Source organism: Zosterops lateralis (genome assembly GCF_965231275.1).
Source record: "Zosterops lateralis genome assembly, chromosome: 4".
NCBI classification, from domain to species: domain Eukaryota; kingdom Metazoa; phylum Chordata; class Aves; order Passeriformes; family Zosteropidae; genus Zosterops; species Zosterops lateralis.
Window position 1 is genome coordinate 72,910,047 of NC_139765.1, and position 13,297 is coordinate 72,923,343.

The following is a 13,297-nucleotide window of genomic DNA, read 5'->3' on the forward strand; positions in this document are numbered from 1 at the left end:
GGAGGAAGGATGGGAGGTTTTTTTGGGGGTTGGAATCCTCCAGGAATGTTCTTCCAGAAGATTCCAGAGCCTAAAGGGGCTCCAGGAGAGCTGGAATTTGGGAAAGGAATGGAGGGACAGGACACAGGGAATGGCTTCAGATTGGAAATGGGGAATTTGGATGGGATTTTGGGAATTGCCAGAGAATCCCTGGAATGTCCAAGGAAGGATTGGAGCTCCCTGGGATCGTGGAATTGTTATGGAAAAGGTTGAGGTGGGGTTTTTTAAAGGAGAAAAGGAGGGATGGGAGATTTTTTTGGGGGTTGGAATCTTCCTATGGAGTGAGGAATCTTCTCCTGGAGAAGGGAAGAGCTTCCAGAATATTCCAGAGCCTAAAGGGGCTCCAGGAGAGCTGGAATTTGGTAAAGGAATGGAGGGACAGGACACAGGGAATGGCTTCAGATTGGAAAAGGGGAATTTGGATGGGATTTTGGGAATTGCCAGAGAATCCCTGGAATGTCCAAGGAAGGATTGGAGCCCCCTGGGACCTGGAGGTGAAAATCCACCTGGTGGAGAAATACCGGGAGAGGATCCCGGGGCTGCTCTCCAGGATCAGGGAGCTCCACGTGCCCCACGAGTCCCGGGCAGGTAAATCCACATCCCAGCGGGAAAATTGGGAATGTTTTGTCATCAATTCATCCCGGGAAAAAAAGTTTTTTAAAAGGAGAAAAGGAGGGATGGGAGATTTTTTTGGGGTTGGAATCCTCCAGGAATGTTCTTCCAGAAGATTCCAGAGCCTAAAGGGGCTCCAGGAGAGCTGGAATTTGGGAAAGGAATGGAGGGACAGGACACAGGGAATGGCTTCAGATTGGAAATGGGGAATTTGGATGGGATTTTGGGAATTGCCAGAGAATCCCTGGAATGTCCAAGGAAGGATTGGAGCTCCCTGGGACCTGGAGGTGAAAATCCACCTGGTGGAGAAATACCGGGAGAGGATCCCGGGGCTGCTCTCCAGGATCAGGGAGCTCCACGTGCCCCACGAGTCCCGGGCAGGTAAATCCACATCCCAGCGGGAAAATTGGGAATGTTTTGTCATCAATTCATCCCGGGAAAAAAGTTTTTTTAAAGGAGAATAGGAGGAAGGATGGGAGGTTTTTTTGGGGGTTGGAATCCTCCAGGAATGTTCTTCCAGAAGATTCCAGAGCCTAAAGGGGCTCCAGGAGAGCTGGAATTTGGGAAAGGAATGGAGGGACAGGACACAGGGAATGGCTTCAGATTGGAAATGGGGAATTTGGATGGGATTTTGGGAATTGCCAGAGAATCCCTGGAATGTCCAAGGAAGGATTGGAGCTCCCTGGGATCGTGGAATTGTTATGGAAAAGGTTGAGGTGGGGTTTTTTAAAGGAGAAAAGGAGGGATGGGAGATTTTTTTGGGGGTTGGAATCTTCCTATGGAGTGAGGAATCTTCTCCTGGAGAAGGGAAGAGCTTCCAGAATATTCCAGAGCCTAAAGGGGCTCCAGGAGAGCTGGAATTTGGTAAAGGAATGGAGGGACAGGACACAGGGAATGGCTTCAGATTGGAAAAGGGGAATTTGGATGGGATTTTGGGAATTGCCAGAGAATCCCTGGAATGTCCAAGGAAGGATTGGAGCCCCCTGGGACCTGGAGGTGAAAATCCACCTGGTGGAGAAATACCGGGAGAGGATCCCGGGGCTGCTCTCCAGGATCAGGGAGCTCCACGTGCCCCACGAGTCCCGGGCAGGTAAATCCACATCCCAGCGGGAAAATTGGGAATGTTTTGTCATCAATTCATCCCGGGAAAAAAAGTTTTTTAAAAGGAGAAAAGGAGGGATGGGAGATTTTTTTGGGGTTGGAATCCTCCAGGAATGTTCTTCCAGAAGATTCCAGAGCCTAAAGGGGCTCCAGGAGAGCTGGAATTTGGGAAAGGAATGGAGGGACAGGACACAGGGAATGGCTTCAGATTGGAAATGGGGAATTTGGATGGGATTTTGGGAATTGCCAGAGAATCCCTGGAATGTCCAAGGAAGGATTGGAGCTCCCTGGGACCTGGAGGTGAAAATCCACCTGGTGGAGAAATACCGGGAGAGGATCCCGGGGCTGCTCTCCAGGATCAGGGAGCTCCACGTGCCCCACGAGTCCCAGGCAGGTAAATCCACATCCCAGCGGGAAAATTGGGAATGTTTTGTCATCAATTCATCCTGGAAAAAATGGAAGTGGTTTTTTTTTAAAGAGAAAAGGAGGGATGGGAGATTTTTGGAGTTGGAGTCCTCCAGGAATGTTCTTCCAGAAGATTCCAGAGCCTAAAGGGGCTCCAGGAGAGCTGGAATTTGGGAAAGGAATGGAGGGACAGGACACAGGGAATGATTTTAGATTGGAAAAGGGGAATTTGGATGGGATTTTGGGAATTGCCAGAGAATCCCTGGATCCCTGGAATGTCCAAGGAAGGATTGGAGCCCCCTGGGATCATGGAATTGTTATGGAAAAGGTTGAGGTGGGTTTTTTTTAAAGGAGAAATTGAGGAGGGATGGGAGATTTTTTTGGGGTTGGAATCTTCCAGGAATGTTCTTCCAGAAGATTCCAGAGCCTAAAGGGGATCCAGGAGAGCTGGAATTTGGGAAAGGAATGGAGGAATGGGAAACAGGGAATGGCTTCAGATTGGACAAGGAGAATTTAGATGGGATTTTGGGAATTGGGAATTCCTGCCTGGGCTGGAATTGCCAGAGAATCCCTGGAATGTCCAAGGAAGGATTGGAGCTCCCTGGGATCGTGGAATTTTTATGGAAAAGGTTGAGGTGGGGTTTTTTAAAGGAGAAAAGGAGGGATGGGAGATTTTTTTTGAGGTTGGAATCTTCCTATGGAGTGAGGAATGTTCTCCTGGAGAAGGGAAGAGCTTCCAGAATATTCCAGAGCTTAAAGGGGATCCTGGAGAGCTGGAATTTGGTAAAGGAATGGAGGGACAGGACACAGGGAATGGCTTCAGATTGGAAATGGGGAATTTGGATGGGATTTTGGGAATTGCCAGAGAATCCCTGGAATGTCCAAGGAAGGATTGGAGCTCCCTGGGACCTGGAGGTGAAAATCCACCTGGTGGAGAAATACCGGGAGAGGATCCCGGGGCTGCTCTCCAGGATCAGGGAGCTCCACGTGCCCCACGAGTCCCAGGCAGGTAAATCCACGTCCCAGCGGGAAAATTGGGAATGTTTTGTCATCAATTCATCCTGGGGAAAAAAGTGGAAGTGGTTTTTTTTAAAGGAGAAAAGGAGATTTTGGGGTTGGAATCCTCCAGGAATGTTCTTCCAGAACATTCCAGAGCCTAAAGGGGCTCCAGGAGAGCTGGAATTTGGGAAAGGAATGGAGGGACAGGACACAGGGAATGATTTTAGATTGGAAAAGGGGAATTTGGATGGGATTTTGGGAATTCCCAGAGAATCTCTGGATCCCTGGAATGTCCAAGGAAGGATTGGAGCTCCCTGGGATCATGGAATTGTTATGGAAAAGGTTGAGGTGGGTTTTTTTTAAGGAGAAAATGAGGTGGGATGGGAGATTTTTGGGGTTGGAATCCTGATGTGGGGTCAGGAATGTTCTCCTGGAGAAGGGAAGGATCCAGGGAGAGCTTCCAGAACATTCCAGAGCTTAAAGGGGCTCCAGGAGAGCTGGAATTTGGGAAAGGGATGGAGGGATGCGAAACAGGGAATGGCTTCAGATTGGAAAAGGGGAATTTGGATGGGATCTTGGGAATTGGGAATTGCCAGAGAATCCCTGGAATGTCCAAGGAAGGATTGGAGCTCCCTGGGACCTGGAGGTGCAAATCCACCTGGTGGAGAAATACCGGGAGAGGATCCCGGGGCTGCTCTCCAGGATCAGGGAGCTCCACGTGCCCCACGCGTCCCGGGCAGGTAATTCCACACCCCAGCGGGAAAATTGGGAATGTTTTGTCATCAATTCATCCTGGGGAAAAAATGGAGGTGGTTTTTTTTAAAGGAGAAAAGAGGGAGATTTTTTTGGGGTTGGAATCCTCCAGGAATGTTCTTCCAGAATATTCCAGAGCTTAAATGGGATCCTGGAGAGCTGGAATTTGGGAAAGGGATGGAGGAACAGGACACAGGGAATGATTTTAGATTGGAAAAGGGGAATTTGGATGGGATTTTGGGAATTGCCAGAGAATCCCTGGAATGTCCAAGGAAGGATTGGAGCTCCCTGGGACCTGGAGGTGCAAATCCACCTGGTGGAGAAATACCGGGAGAGGATCCCGGGGCTGCTCTCCAGGATCAGGGAGCTCCACGTGCCCCACGAGTCCCAGGCAGGTAAATCCACACCCCAGCGGGAAAATTGGGAATGTTTTGTCATCAATTCATCCTGGGGAAAAAGTTTTTTAAAAGGAGAAAAGGAGGAGGGATGGGAGGTTTTTTTGGGGGTTGGAATCCTCCAGGAATGTTCTTCCAGAAGATTCCAGAGCCCAAAGGGGCTCCAGGAGAGCTGGAATTTGGGAAAGGAATGGAGGGATGCGAAACAGGGAATGGCTTCAGATTGGAAAAGGGGAATTTGGATGGGATCTTGGGAATTGGGAATTGCCAGAGAATCCCTGGAATGTCCAAGGAAGGATTGGAGCTCCCTGGGATCATGGAATTGTTATGGAAAAGGTTGAGGTGGGTTTTTTTTAAAGGAGAAATTGAGGAGGGATGGGAGGTTTTTGGGGTTGGAATCCTCTAGGAATGTTCTCCTGGAGAAGGGAAGAGCTTCCAGAACATTCCAGAGCCTAAAGGGGATCCTGGAGAAGCTGGAATTTGGGAAAGGAATGAAGGAACAGGACACAGGGAATGGCTTCAGATTGGAAAAATGGGAATTTGGGAAGGAATTCCTGCCTGGGCTGGAATTGCCAGAGAATTCCTGGATCCCTGGAATGTCCAAGGAAGGATTGGAGCTCTCTGGGACAGTGGAATCATGGAATTCTTGCCCATTTGGGGAGAAAATTCCTCAAATTCTGACCATTCCTCTTGAGGAATGTGGTTTGGGAGCTCAGGGTGCCAACCAGGAATCTCCCCTTGGTACAAAATTCCTTTTATCCACCCACATTCCCCACAGGATTTTTGCTCCTGCTTTAAATCTGGGACAAGAGGAAAGGCTGCAGAGTGAAATAAAACAAAATAAAAACACCATTTTTGCTGCCAAGAATTTTCCTTTTTCCTCATTTTTTTTTTCCAGATTTTCTCACTGCTACCACACAACAAAAAATACCATTTTTGCTGCCAAAACTTCTCTTTTTTCCTCGTTTTTTTCCCCCAGATTTCCTCACTGGGACCACGCAACAAAAAAACACCATTTTTGCTGCCAAAACTTCTCTTTTTTCCTCGTTTTTTTCCCCCAGATTTCCTCATTGGGACCATGCAACAAAAAAATATCATTTTTGCTGCCAAAACTTCTTCTTTTTCCTCATTTTTTTTCCCAGATTTTCTCATTGGGACCATGCAACAAAAAATATCATATTTGATGCCAAGAATTCTCTTTTTTCCTCATTTTTTTTCCCAGATTTCCTCATTGGGACCACTCAACAAAAAATACCATTTTTGCTGCCAAAACTTCTCATTTTTCCTCGTTTTTTTCCCAGATTTCCTCATTGGGACCGTGCAACAAAAAACACCATTTTTGCTGCCAAAACTTCTCTTTTTTCCTTGTTTTTTCCCCCAGATTTCCTCACTGGGACTACGCAACAAAAAATATCATTTTTGATGCCAAAACTTCTCCTTTTTCCTCATTTTTTCCCCCAGATTTCCTCATTGGGACCATGCAACAAAAAAATATCATATTTGATGCCAAGAATTCTCTTTTTTCCTCGTTTTTTTTCCCAGATTTCCTCATTAGGACCACGCAACAAAAAAATATAATTTTTGATTCCAAGAATCCTTATTTTTCCTTGTTTTTTTTCCCAGATTTCCTCATTGGGCCCACACAACAAAAAACACCATTTTTGCTGCCAAAACTTCTCTTTTTTCCTCATTTTTTCCCCAGATTTCCTCATTGGGACCACACAACAAAAAATATAATTTTTGCTGCCAAGACTTTTCCTTTTTCCTCGTTTTTTTCCCCCAGATTTCCTCATTGGGACCGTGCACCAAGCCAAAGGTCTGGAATTTGACACCGTTTGGGTGGCTGATGATTTTGTACAAATCCCTTCTGTCACTGGGGATTTCCTCAGGAGGATGAACATTGACCTGGGTGAGACCCCAAAAAATGGGGAAAAAAAAAACAAAACCCATGGTGAGGGGTTGGAGAGTGAAAAAGGAAAATTCCATATTCAGAAAGGTGGGATTGGATGATTTTTGGGAGCTTTTTCCCCAGCAAACACAGGGGCTGCAAATTTCCTGCAAATTTTCTTGCAAATCCCTGAAAATCCCTGAAAATTCCTGTAAATTTCTGTAAATTTTCGTTAATTCCTGCAAATTTCCTACAAATCCCTGCAAATTCCTGTAAATTCCCTGCAAGTTGCTTTAAATTCCTGAAAATTCCCGTAAATTCCCAGAAATTCCCTGCAATTTTCTGCAAATTCTTGTAAATTCCTGCAGATTTTTGTAAATTCTTGTAAATTCCTACAAATCCCTGTAAATTCCCTACAAATCCCTGCAAATTCCTGCAAATTCTTGTAAATTCCTGCGAATTTCTGTAAATTCCCTGCAAATCCCTGGAAATTCCTCCAAATTTCCTGCCAATCCCTGGAAATTCTTGCAAATTCCTGCCAAATTCCTGCAAATTCCTAAAAAAAAAAAAATCTGCAAATCCCTGTAAATTCCCTGCAAATTCCTGTAAAATCCCTGAAAATTCCTACTAATTCCTGCAAATTCCTGTAAATTTCCTGCAAAAATCCCTATAAATTCCCTGTAAATTCCTGTAAATTTCTGCAAATTCCCTGCACATCCCTGAGTATCCCTGCAATTCCCTGAAAATTCCTACTAATTCCTACAAATTTCCTTCAAATTCCTGCAAATTCCTTCAAATCCCTGTAAATCCCTGCAAAAAAATCCCTGTAAATTCCCTGCAAATTCCTGAAAATTCTTGAAAATCCCTGTAAATTTCCTGCAAATCCCTGAAAATTCCTAATTCCTGCAAATTTCCTTCAAATCCCTGTGAAATCCCTGCAAATTCCTGCCAATTCCTGTAAATTCCTGCAAATTTCCTGCAAATCCCTGTGAAATCCCTGCAAATCCCTGAAAATTCCTGCAAATCCCTGAAAATTCCTAATTCCTTCAAATTTCCTTCAAATTACTGTAAATTCCCTGCAAATTCCTGCCAATTTCCTGCAAATCCCTGAAAATTCCTGTCAATTTCTGTAAATTCCTGCAAACCCCTATAAATTCCCTGAAAATCCCTGAAAATTCCTACTAATTCCTGCAAATTCCTGTAAATTTCCTGCAAAAATCCCTATAAATTCCCTGTAAATTCCTATAAATTCCTGCAAATCCCTGCAAATTCCTGTAAATTCCTTCAAATCCCTGTAAATCCATGCAAAAAAAATTCCTGTAAATTCCCTGCAAATCCCTAAAAATTCCTACTAATTCCTGCAAATTCCCTGCAAATTCTTGTAAATTCCTACAAATTCCCTGCAAATCCCTGAGTATCCCTGCAATTCCCAGAAAATTCCTACTAATTCCTACAAATTTCCTTCAAATGCCTGCAAATCCCTGAAAATTCCCTTGCAAATCCCTGCAAATTTCCTGTAAAATCCCTGCAAATTCCTGAAAATCCCTGAAAGTTCCTAATTCCTGCAAATTTCCTTCAAATTTCCTTCAAATCCCTGTAAAATTCCTGAAAATTCCTGCCAATTTCTGTAAATCCCTGCAAAATTCCCTGTAAATTCCCTGCAATTTCCTGAAAATTCTTGAAAATCCCTGAAAATTCCTACTAGTTCCTGCAAATCCTTGTAAAATCCCTGCAAATCCCTGAAAATTCCTACTAATTCCTGCAAATCCCTGAAAATTCCTAATTCCTGCAAATTTCCTTCAAATCCCTGTAAAATTCCTGAAAATCCGTGAAAATCCTTGCAAATTCCTGCCAATTCCCTACAAATTCCCTGCAAATCCCTGAAAATTCCTGAAAATCCCTGAAAATTCCTAATCCCTGCAAATTTCCTTCAAATTTCCTTCCAATCCCTGTAAAATTCCTGCAAATTCCTGCCAATTTCCTGCAAATCCCTGCAAATTTCCTTCAAATTTCCTTCAAATTCCCTGCAAAATTCCTAAAAATCCTTGAAAATCCCTCCAGTCTGTCTGGAGGACCCCAGAGCTGCCCATCCCTGTATCCCAAAATCCCGGAATTTTCTCTGTCCCCACCCCAGGCAGGACCCCTGAGGACGAGTGGAACCTGCTCTACGTGGCCGTGACCAGAGCCAAGAAATGTCTCCTCATGTCCAAATCCCTGGAAAACCTTTTAGCTCTGGCTGGAGTAAGTGAAACCTTCCCCAAGTTTTGTTTTATTTTTTTATTATTATTATTATTATTATTTTTCCCAGTCCTGCTGTGGGGTGATTTTAAGTTTCCAGCCTGATCCCAGGATTGGGTGCCATGGATTGTTCCTTGTGTTGTGTTCACCAGAGCAGCAGGAATTGGTTTTTATTCCTGAATTTTGCAGAGATTCCAGTGAGAAGACACAGGATTGAAGTGGGGGTTTTTTTTACGTAGTTTTTGCGTTTGGATGTTGTTTTGTCACAGATTCTGGGTTTTTATCTCCATGGGAGTGTGGAGGGCTCCTTTTCCCTGCCTGCAGGGCTTTAGGGTTTTCCTTTCCTTCCATTTCCCTCTTTTTCCCCCTTTTCCCCCCCCCCCTTTTCCCCCCTTTTTTCCTTTCCCCTTTTCCCTTTCCCCTTTTTTTCCCCTTTTCCTTTTTTCCCCCCATTTTTCCCCCCCCTTTTTTCCCCCTTTTTTCCCCCTTTTTTCCCCCTTTTTTCCCCCTTTTTTCCCCCTTTTTTCCCCTTTTTCCCCTTTTTATCCCTTCCTTTTTATCCCTTCCTTTTTATCCCTTCCTTTTTTCCCCCCATTTTTCCCCCCCTTTTCCCCCCCTTTTTGGCCCCTCCTTTTCCCCTTTTTTCCCCCTTTTTCCCTTTTTTTCCCTTTTTTCCCCTTTTTTCCCCTTTTTCCCCTTTTTATCCCTTCCTTTTTATCCCTTCCTTTTTTCCCCCCATTTTTCCCCCCATTTTCCCCCCTTTTCCCCCTTTTTCCCCCCTTTTTCCCCCCTTTTTCCCCCCTTTTTCCCCCCTTTTTCCCCCCTTTTTCCCCCCTTTTTTCCCCCTTTTTTCCCCCTTTTTTCCCCCTTTTTTCCCCCATTTTTCCCCCCATTTTCCCCCCTTTTCCCCCCTTTTTCCCCCTTTTTTCCCCCTTTTTTCCCCCTTTTTCCCCCTTTTTTCCCCCCTTTCCCCCCCTTTTTTCCCCCTTCCCCTTTTCCTTTTCCCTTTTTCCCTTTTTTCCCCTTTTCCCTTTTCCCCTTTTCCCTTTTCCCCTTTTCCCTTTCCCCTTTTCCTTCCCCCCATCACCTTCTGCTTTTTCCCCCACCACCAATTTAACATTTTCTTCCCTCTTTAACTCCCATCCCATCCCAAATCTCTTCCTTATTAAAAAAAAATTCCTGGATCAACCTTCATCTTCCCTCTTCTCCCTCTGAGAGGAGCTATTCCCTTTTTTTATTATTATTTTTTTTATTTTTCCCACATTTTTTAGGAGCGTTTCCTGAGGGTGGAGCTGCTGAGTGGGGCCGGGAGGGACAAGGATGGGGCTCCCAGCGCTTGTTGTTGGTCAGGATGTGCCAAATCCCTGGAATTCAGCTCGGGGCTGCTGGTCAAGAAACTCCCGTTGGCTCATGTGGGTCATTGCCCTGGGGTTTGGGGTTTGGGGGATTTGAGATTTGGGGTTTGGGGTTTGGGGTGTGGGATTTGGGGTTTGGGATTTGGGGTTTGGAGTTTGGGGTCTGGAATTTGGGGTTTGGGGTGTGGGATTTGGGATTGGGGTGTGGGATTTGGGGTTTGGGATTTGGGGTTTGGGGTTTGGAGTGTGGGATTTGGGGGGTGGGGTTTGGGGTGTGGGGTTTGGGGTGTGGGGTGTGGGGATTTGGGGTTTGAGGTTTGGGATTTGGGGTTTGGGGTGTGGGATTTGGGGGGTGGGGTTTGGGGTTTGGGGTTTGGGATTTGGGGTTTGGGGTTTGGGGTTTGGGATGTGGGGTTTGGGATGTGGGGTTTGGGGTTTGGGATTTGGGGTTTGGGATTCGGGGTTTGGGGTGTGGGGTTTGGGGGGTGGGATTTTGGGATTTGGGGTTTGGGGTTTGGGATTTGGGGTTTGGGATTTGGGGTTTGGGGTTTGGGATTTGGGGTTTGGGGGATTTGGGATTTGGGGTTCGGGGTTTGGGGACTTTGGGGTTTGGGATTTGGGGTTTGGGGGATTTGGGATTTGGGATTTGGGGTTTGGGATTTGGGATTTGGGGTGTGGGGTTTGGGGTTTGGGGTGTGGGGTTTGGGGTTTGGGATTTGGGGTTTGGGGTGTGGGGTTTGGGATTTGGGGTGTGGGGGGTGGGGTTTGGGGTTTGGGGGATTTGAGATTTGGGGTTTGGGATTTGGGGTTTGGGATTTGGGGTGTGGGATTTGGGGTGTGGGATTTGGGATTTGGGGTTTGGGATTTGGGGTTTGGGGTGTGGGATTTGGGGTGTGGGATTTGGGGGATTTGGGGTGTGGGGTTTGGGGGGTGGGATTTGGGGTTTGGAGTGTGGGGTTTGGGATTTGGGGTTTGGGGTTTGGAGTGTGGGATTTGGGGTTTGGGGTTTGGGATTTGGGGTTTGGGGTGTGGGATTTGGGGTGTGGGATTTGGGGGATTTGGGGTGTGGGGTTTGGGGGGTGGGATTTGGGGTTTGGAGTGTGGGGTTTGGGATTTGGGGTTTGGGGTTTGGGATTTGGGGTTTGGAGTGTGGGGTTTGGGATTTGGGGTTTGGGGTTTGGGATTTGGGGTTTGGGGTTTGGGATTTGGGGTTTGGGGTTTGGAGTGTGGGATTTGGGGTTTGGGGTGTGGGGTGTGGGATTTGGGGTTTGGGGTTTGGGGTGTGGGATTTGGGGTGTGGGGGGTGGGGTGTGGGATTTGGGGTTTGGGGTGTGGGATTTGGGGTGTGGGGTTTGGGGTGTGGGATTTGGGGTGTGGGGTTTGGGGTGTGGGATTTGGGGTTTGGGGTTTGGGATTTGGGGTTTGGGGTTTGGAGTGTGGGATTTGGGGTTTGGGGTTTGGGGTCTGGGGTTTGGGGTTTGGGGTTTGGGGTCTGGGATTTGGGGTTTGGAGTGTGGGATTTGGGGTTTGGGATTTGGAGTTTGGGATTTGGGGTTTGGGGTGTGAGATTTGGGGTTTGGGATTTGGGGGTTGGGATTTGGGGTGTGGGATTTAGGGTTTGGGGTTTGGGATTTGGGGTCTGGGGATTTGGGATTTAGGAGCTTCCCAAGCCATTCCAGTCCTGTTCTGAGCAGGGATCTCAGCTCCTCATCCATTTCCCAACCAGGGCTGAATTCCAAAGGCAATTCCAGGAGCGGATCCCCTCCCTCCATCCTGAACATCCCTCAGCTGGGTCCAAGTTTGGGGTTTGGTTGTGTCACATCCCACACGTGGCTCTTGGAGTCCCTGGAATATCCATGTGGGATTGGCACAGCCACAATCCCAACTTTTGGGGCCAGATTTGGGGTTGATCCCACCTGGATCCTTGTCCAGATGGGGAAGTTGAGCTCCATAGGGAACACAAAGTCAATCATGGAGCTCCATGTCCAGGACAAAAGGGACTTTAGGCTGGATTTGGGAGAAAATTCCTTCATGGAAAGGGTTTCCAAGCACGGGATTGATCTGCCCAGGGCAGGGATGGGGTGGAATTCCCATCCCTGGAGGGATTTCCCTGTGGATGTGACACTTGGGGACACAGGTGGCCTTGGAGTAGCTGGACTCGATGTCCTCAAAGATCTTTTTCCAACCATCCCATAATTCTGGGTGGGATTTCCTTACTCTGAGCTCCATTCCCTGGATTTTGGCAGAGCTGGGAAAAGCTGGGAAGCAGAGATTGTGTTCCTGCAGATTCCTCTTCCCTGAAATCCCCTTTTCTCCTCCCACAGAGCGACGGCAGCCGGGATCCCGGGGGCTTCCTGTGCCAGGCCTGCACATGGAAGTTCTTTGGCCCCCTGACTCCTCTCACCTTGATCCCAAAGGTCCAGGAAGAGCCAATCCAGCTCTAACAAAGCCCTCCAGCCTCCCAGAGACATCCTGGATGTGGAACAAATCCTCTCAGCACAGCCCAGCTCCAAAATCAGGAAAATTGGAGCAGGATTTCAGCTCAGCCCCAAAATCAGGTGGATGTTGGGGCAGGATTTCAGCCCAGCTCCAAATTCCAGGGGGGTGATGGAGCAGGATTTCAGCCCAACTTAAATTCCAGGTGGATGTTGGAGCAGGATTTCAGCTCAGCCCCAAATCAGGCAGATACTGGAGCAGGATGTTCCCATCTCCAGAGGAATTTCCAGGCTCCCTGGGGATGATGTGATGCCTTTTCTCCAGTCCTGCCTCATCCTCCAGGAGCTGGGAATGGGATATCCAGAGGGATCTGCACTTTAGGATTGGGATCAGACAGAACAGGGTTAATTTTGGAACATTCCCCCTTTTCCCCCTGTCACCAGTGTCCAAACTTGCCAAATATCCCATCCTGGATTTCCCATGCCTGGAAATCCCTCTGAGTCACAATGCTGGAAGGTCTCCAAAGAAAGTTTATTTATTGGAAATGGACTGTTCCTGTCCAGACACGGGAGGAAGTCCTAAATCAGTCCCAGTGGTGAATTAATTTTCCATCCTTGCAGCCCAAGGGGTTTCCCCAGGCTCTTTCCTTTCTCCCTGGAGCCAACCAGGAGGGAAGGAATGAGGCAGCAGCAGAAAAAAAATTCAGCCAAACTCTGGGATAAACTGGAGAGGGATTCCCAATCCTAAAATTTAATTTCTAGCCAAAAAAAAAAAAAAAAAAAAAAAAAAAAAAAAAAAAAAAGCTTTAACACTTCCTTTGTGTCCCCTCCCTGCCCTTAAATATCTTTTATTTCCTGGTCCAGCCTCGTGCCACAATTCCTGTTCTGTGCCACGGGAAAGCAAAACTGGAAGTGATTTTAGGGATGTGCCTGGACTGGAGCTGTGCCCGCTGCAGGAAGCTCCTGAATCCTGGGGGTTTTCCTGTCCCTGGAGCTGCTTCCCTCCCTCTCCTTTCTAATTCTCCAGCTCCAGGAATGAATTCGCAGCGTGGGCAGGAATTCCAGCAAAAAAACTCT

At 47.0% G+C, this 13,297-nt stretch overlaps 1 protein-coding gene across 1 annotated transcript in view; it reads left to right on the top strand.

Moving 5' to 3' along the window:
• The window catches only part of FBH1 (F-box DNA helicase 1), a 48,463-nt gene extending 35,223 nt beyond the window's left edge, over nt 1-13,240 (top strand). The window contains exons 18-21 of the mRNA XM_083860638.1: nt 6,088-6,213; nt 8,327-8,433; nt 9,702-9,842; nt 12,110-13,240. Coding sequence (XP_083716764.1) covers nt 6,088-6,213; nt 8,327-8,433; nt 9,702-9,842; nt 12,110-12,229 — 494 coding nt within the window. The 3' untranslated portion in view covers nt 12,230-13,240. The remainder of the gene's footprint in view (nt 1-6,087; nt 6,214-8,326; nt 8,434-9,701; nt 9,843-12,109) is intronic.
• The last annotated feature ends 57 nt before the right edge of the window (nt 13,241-13,297 follow it).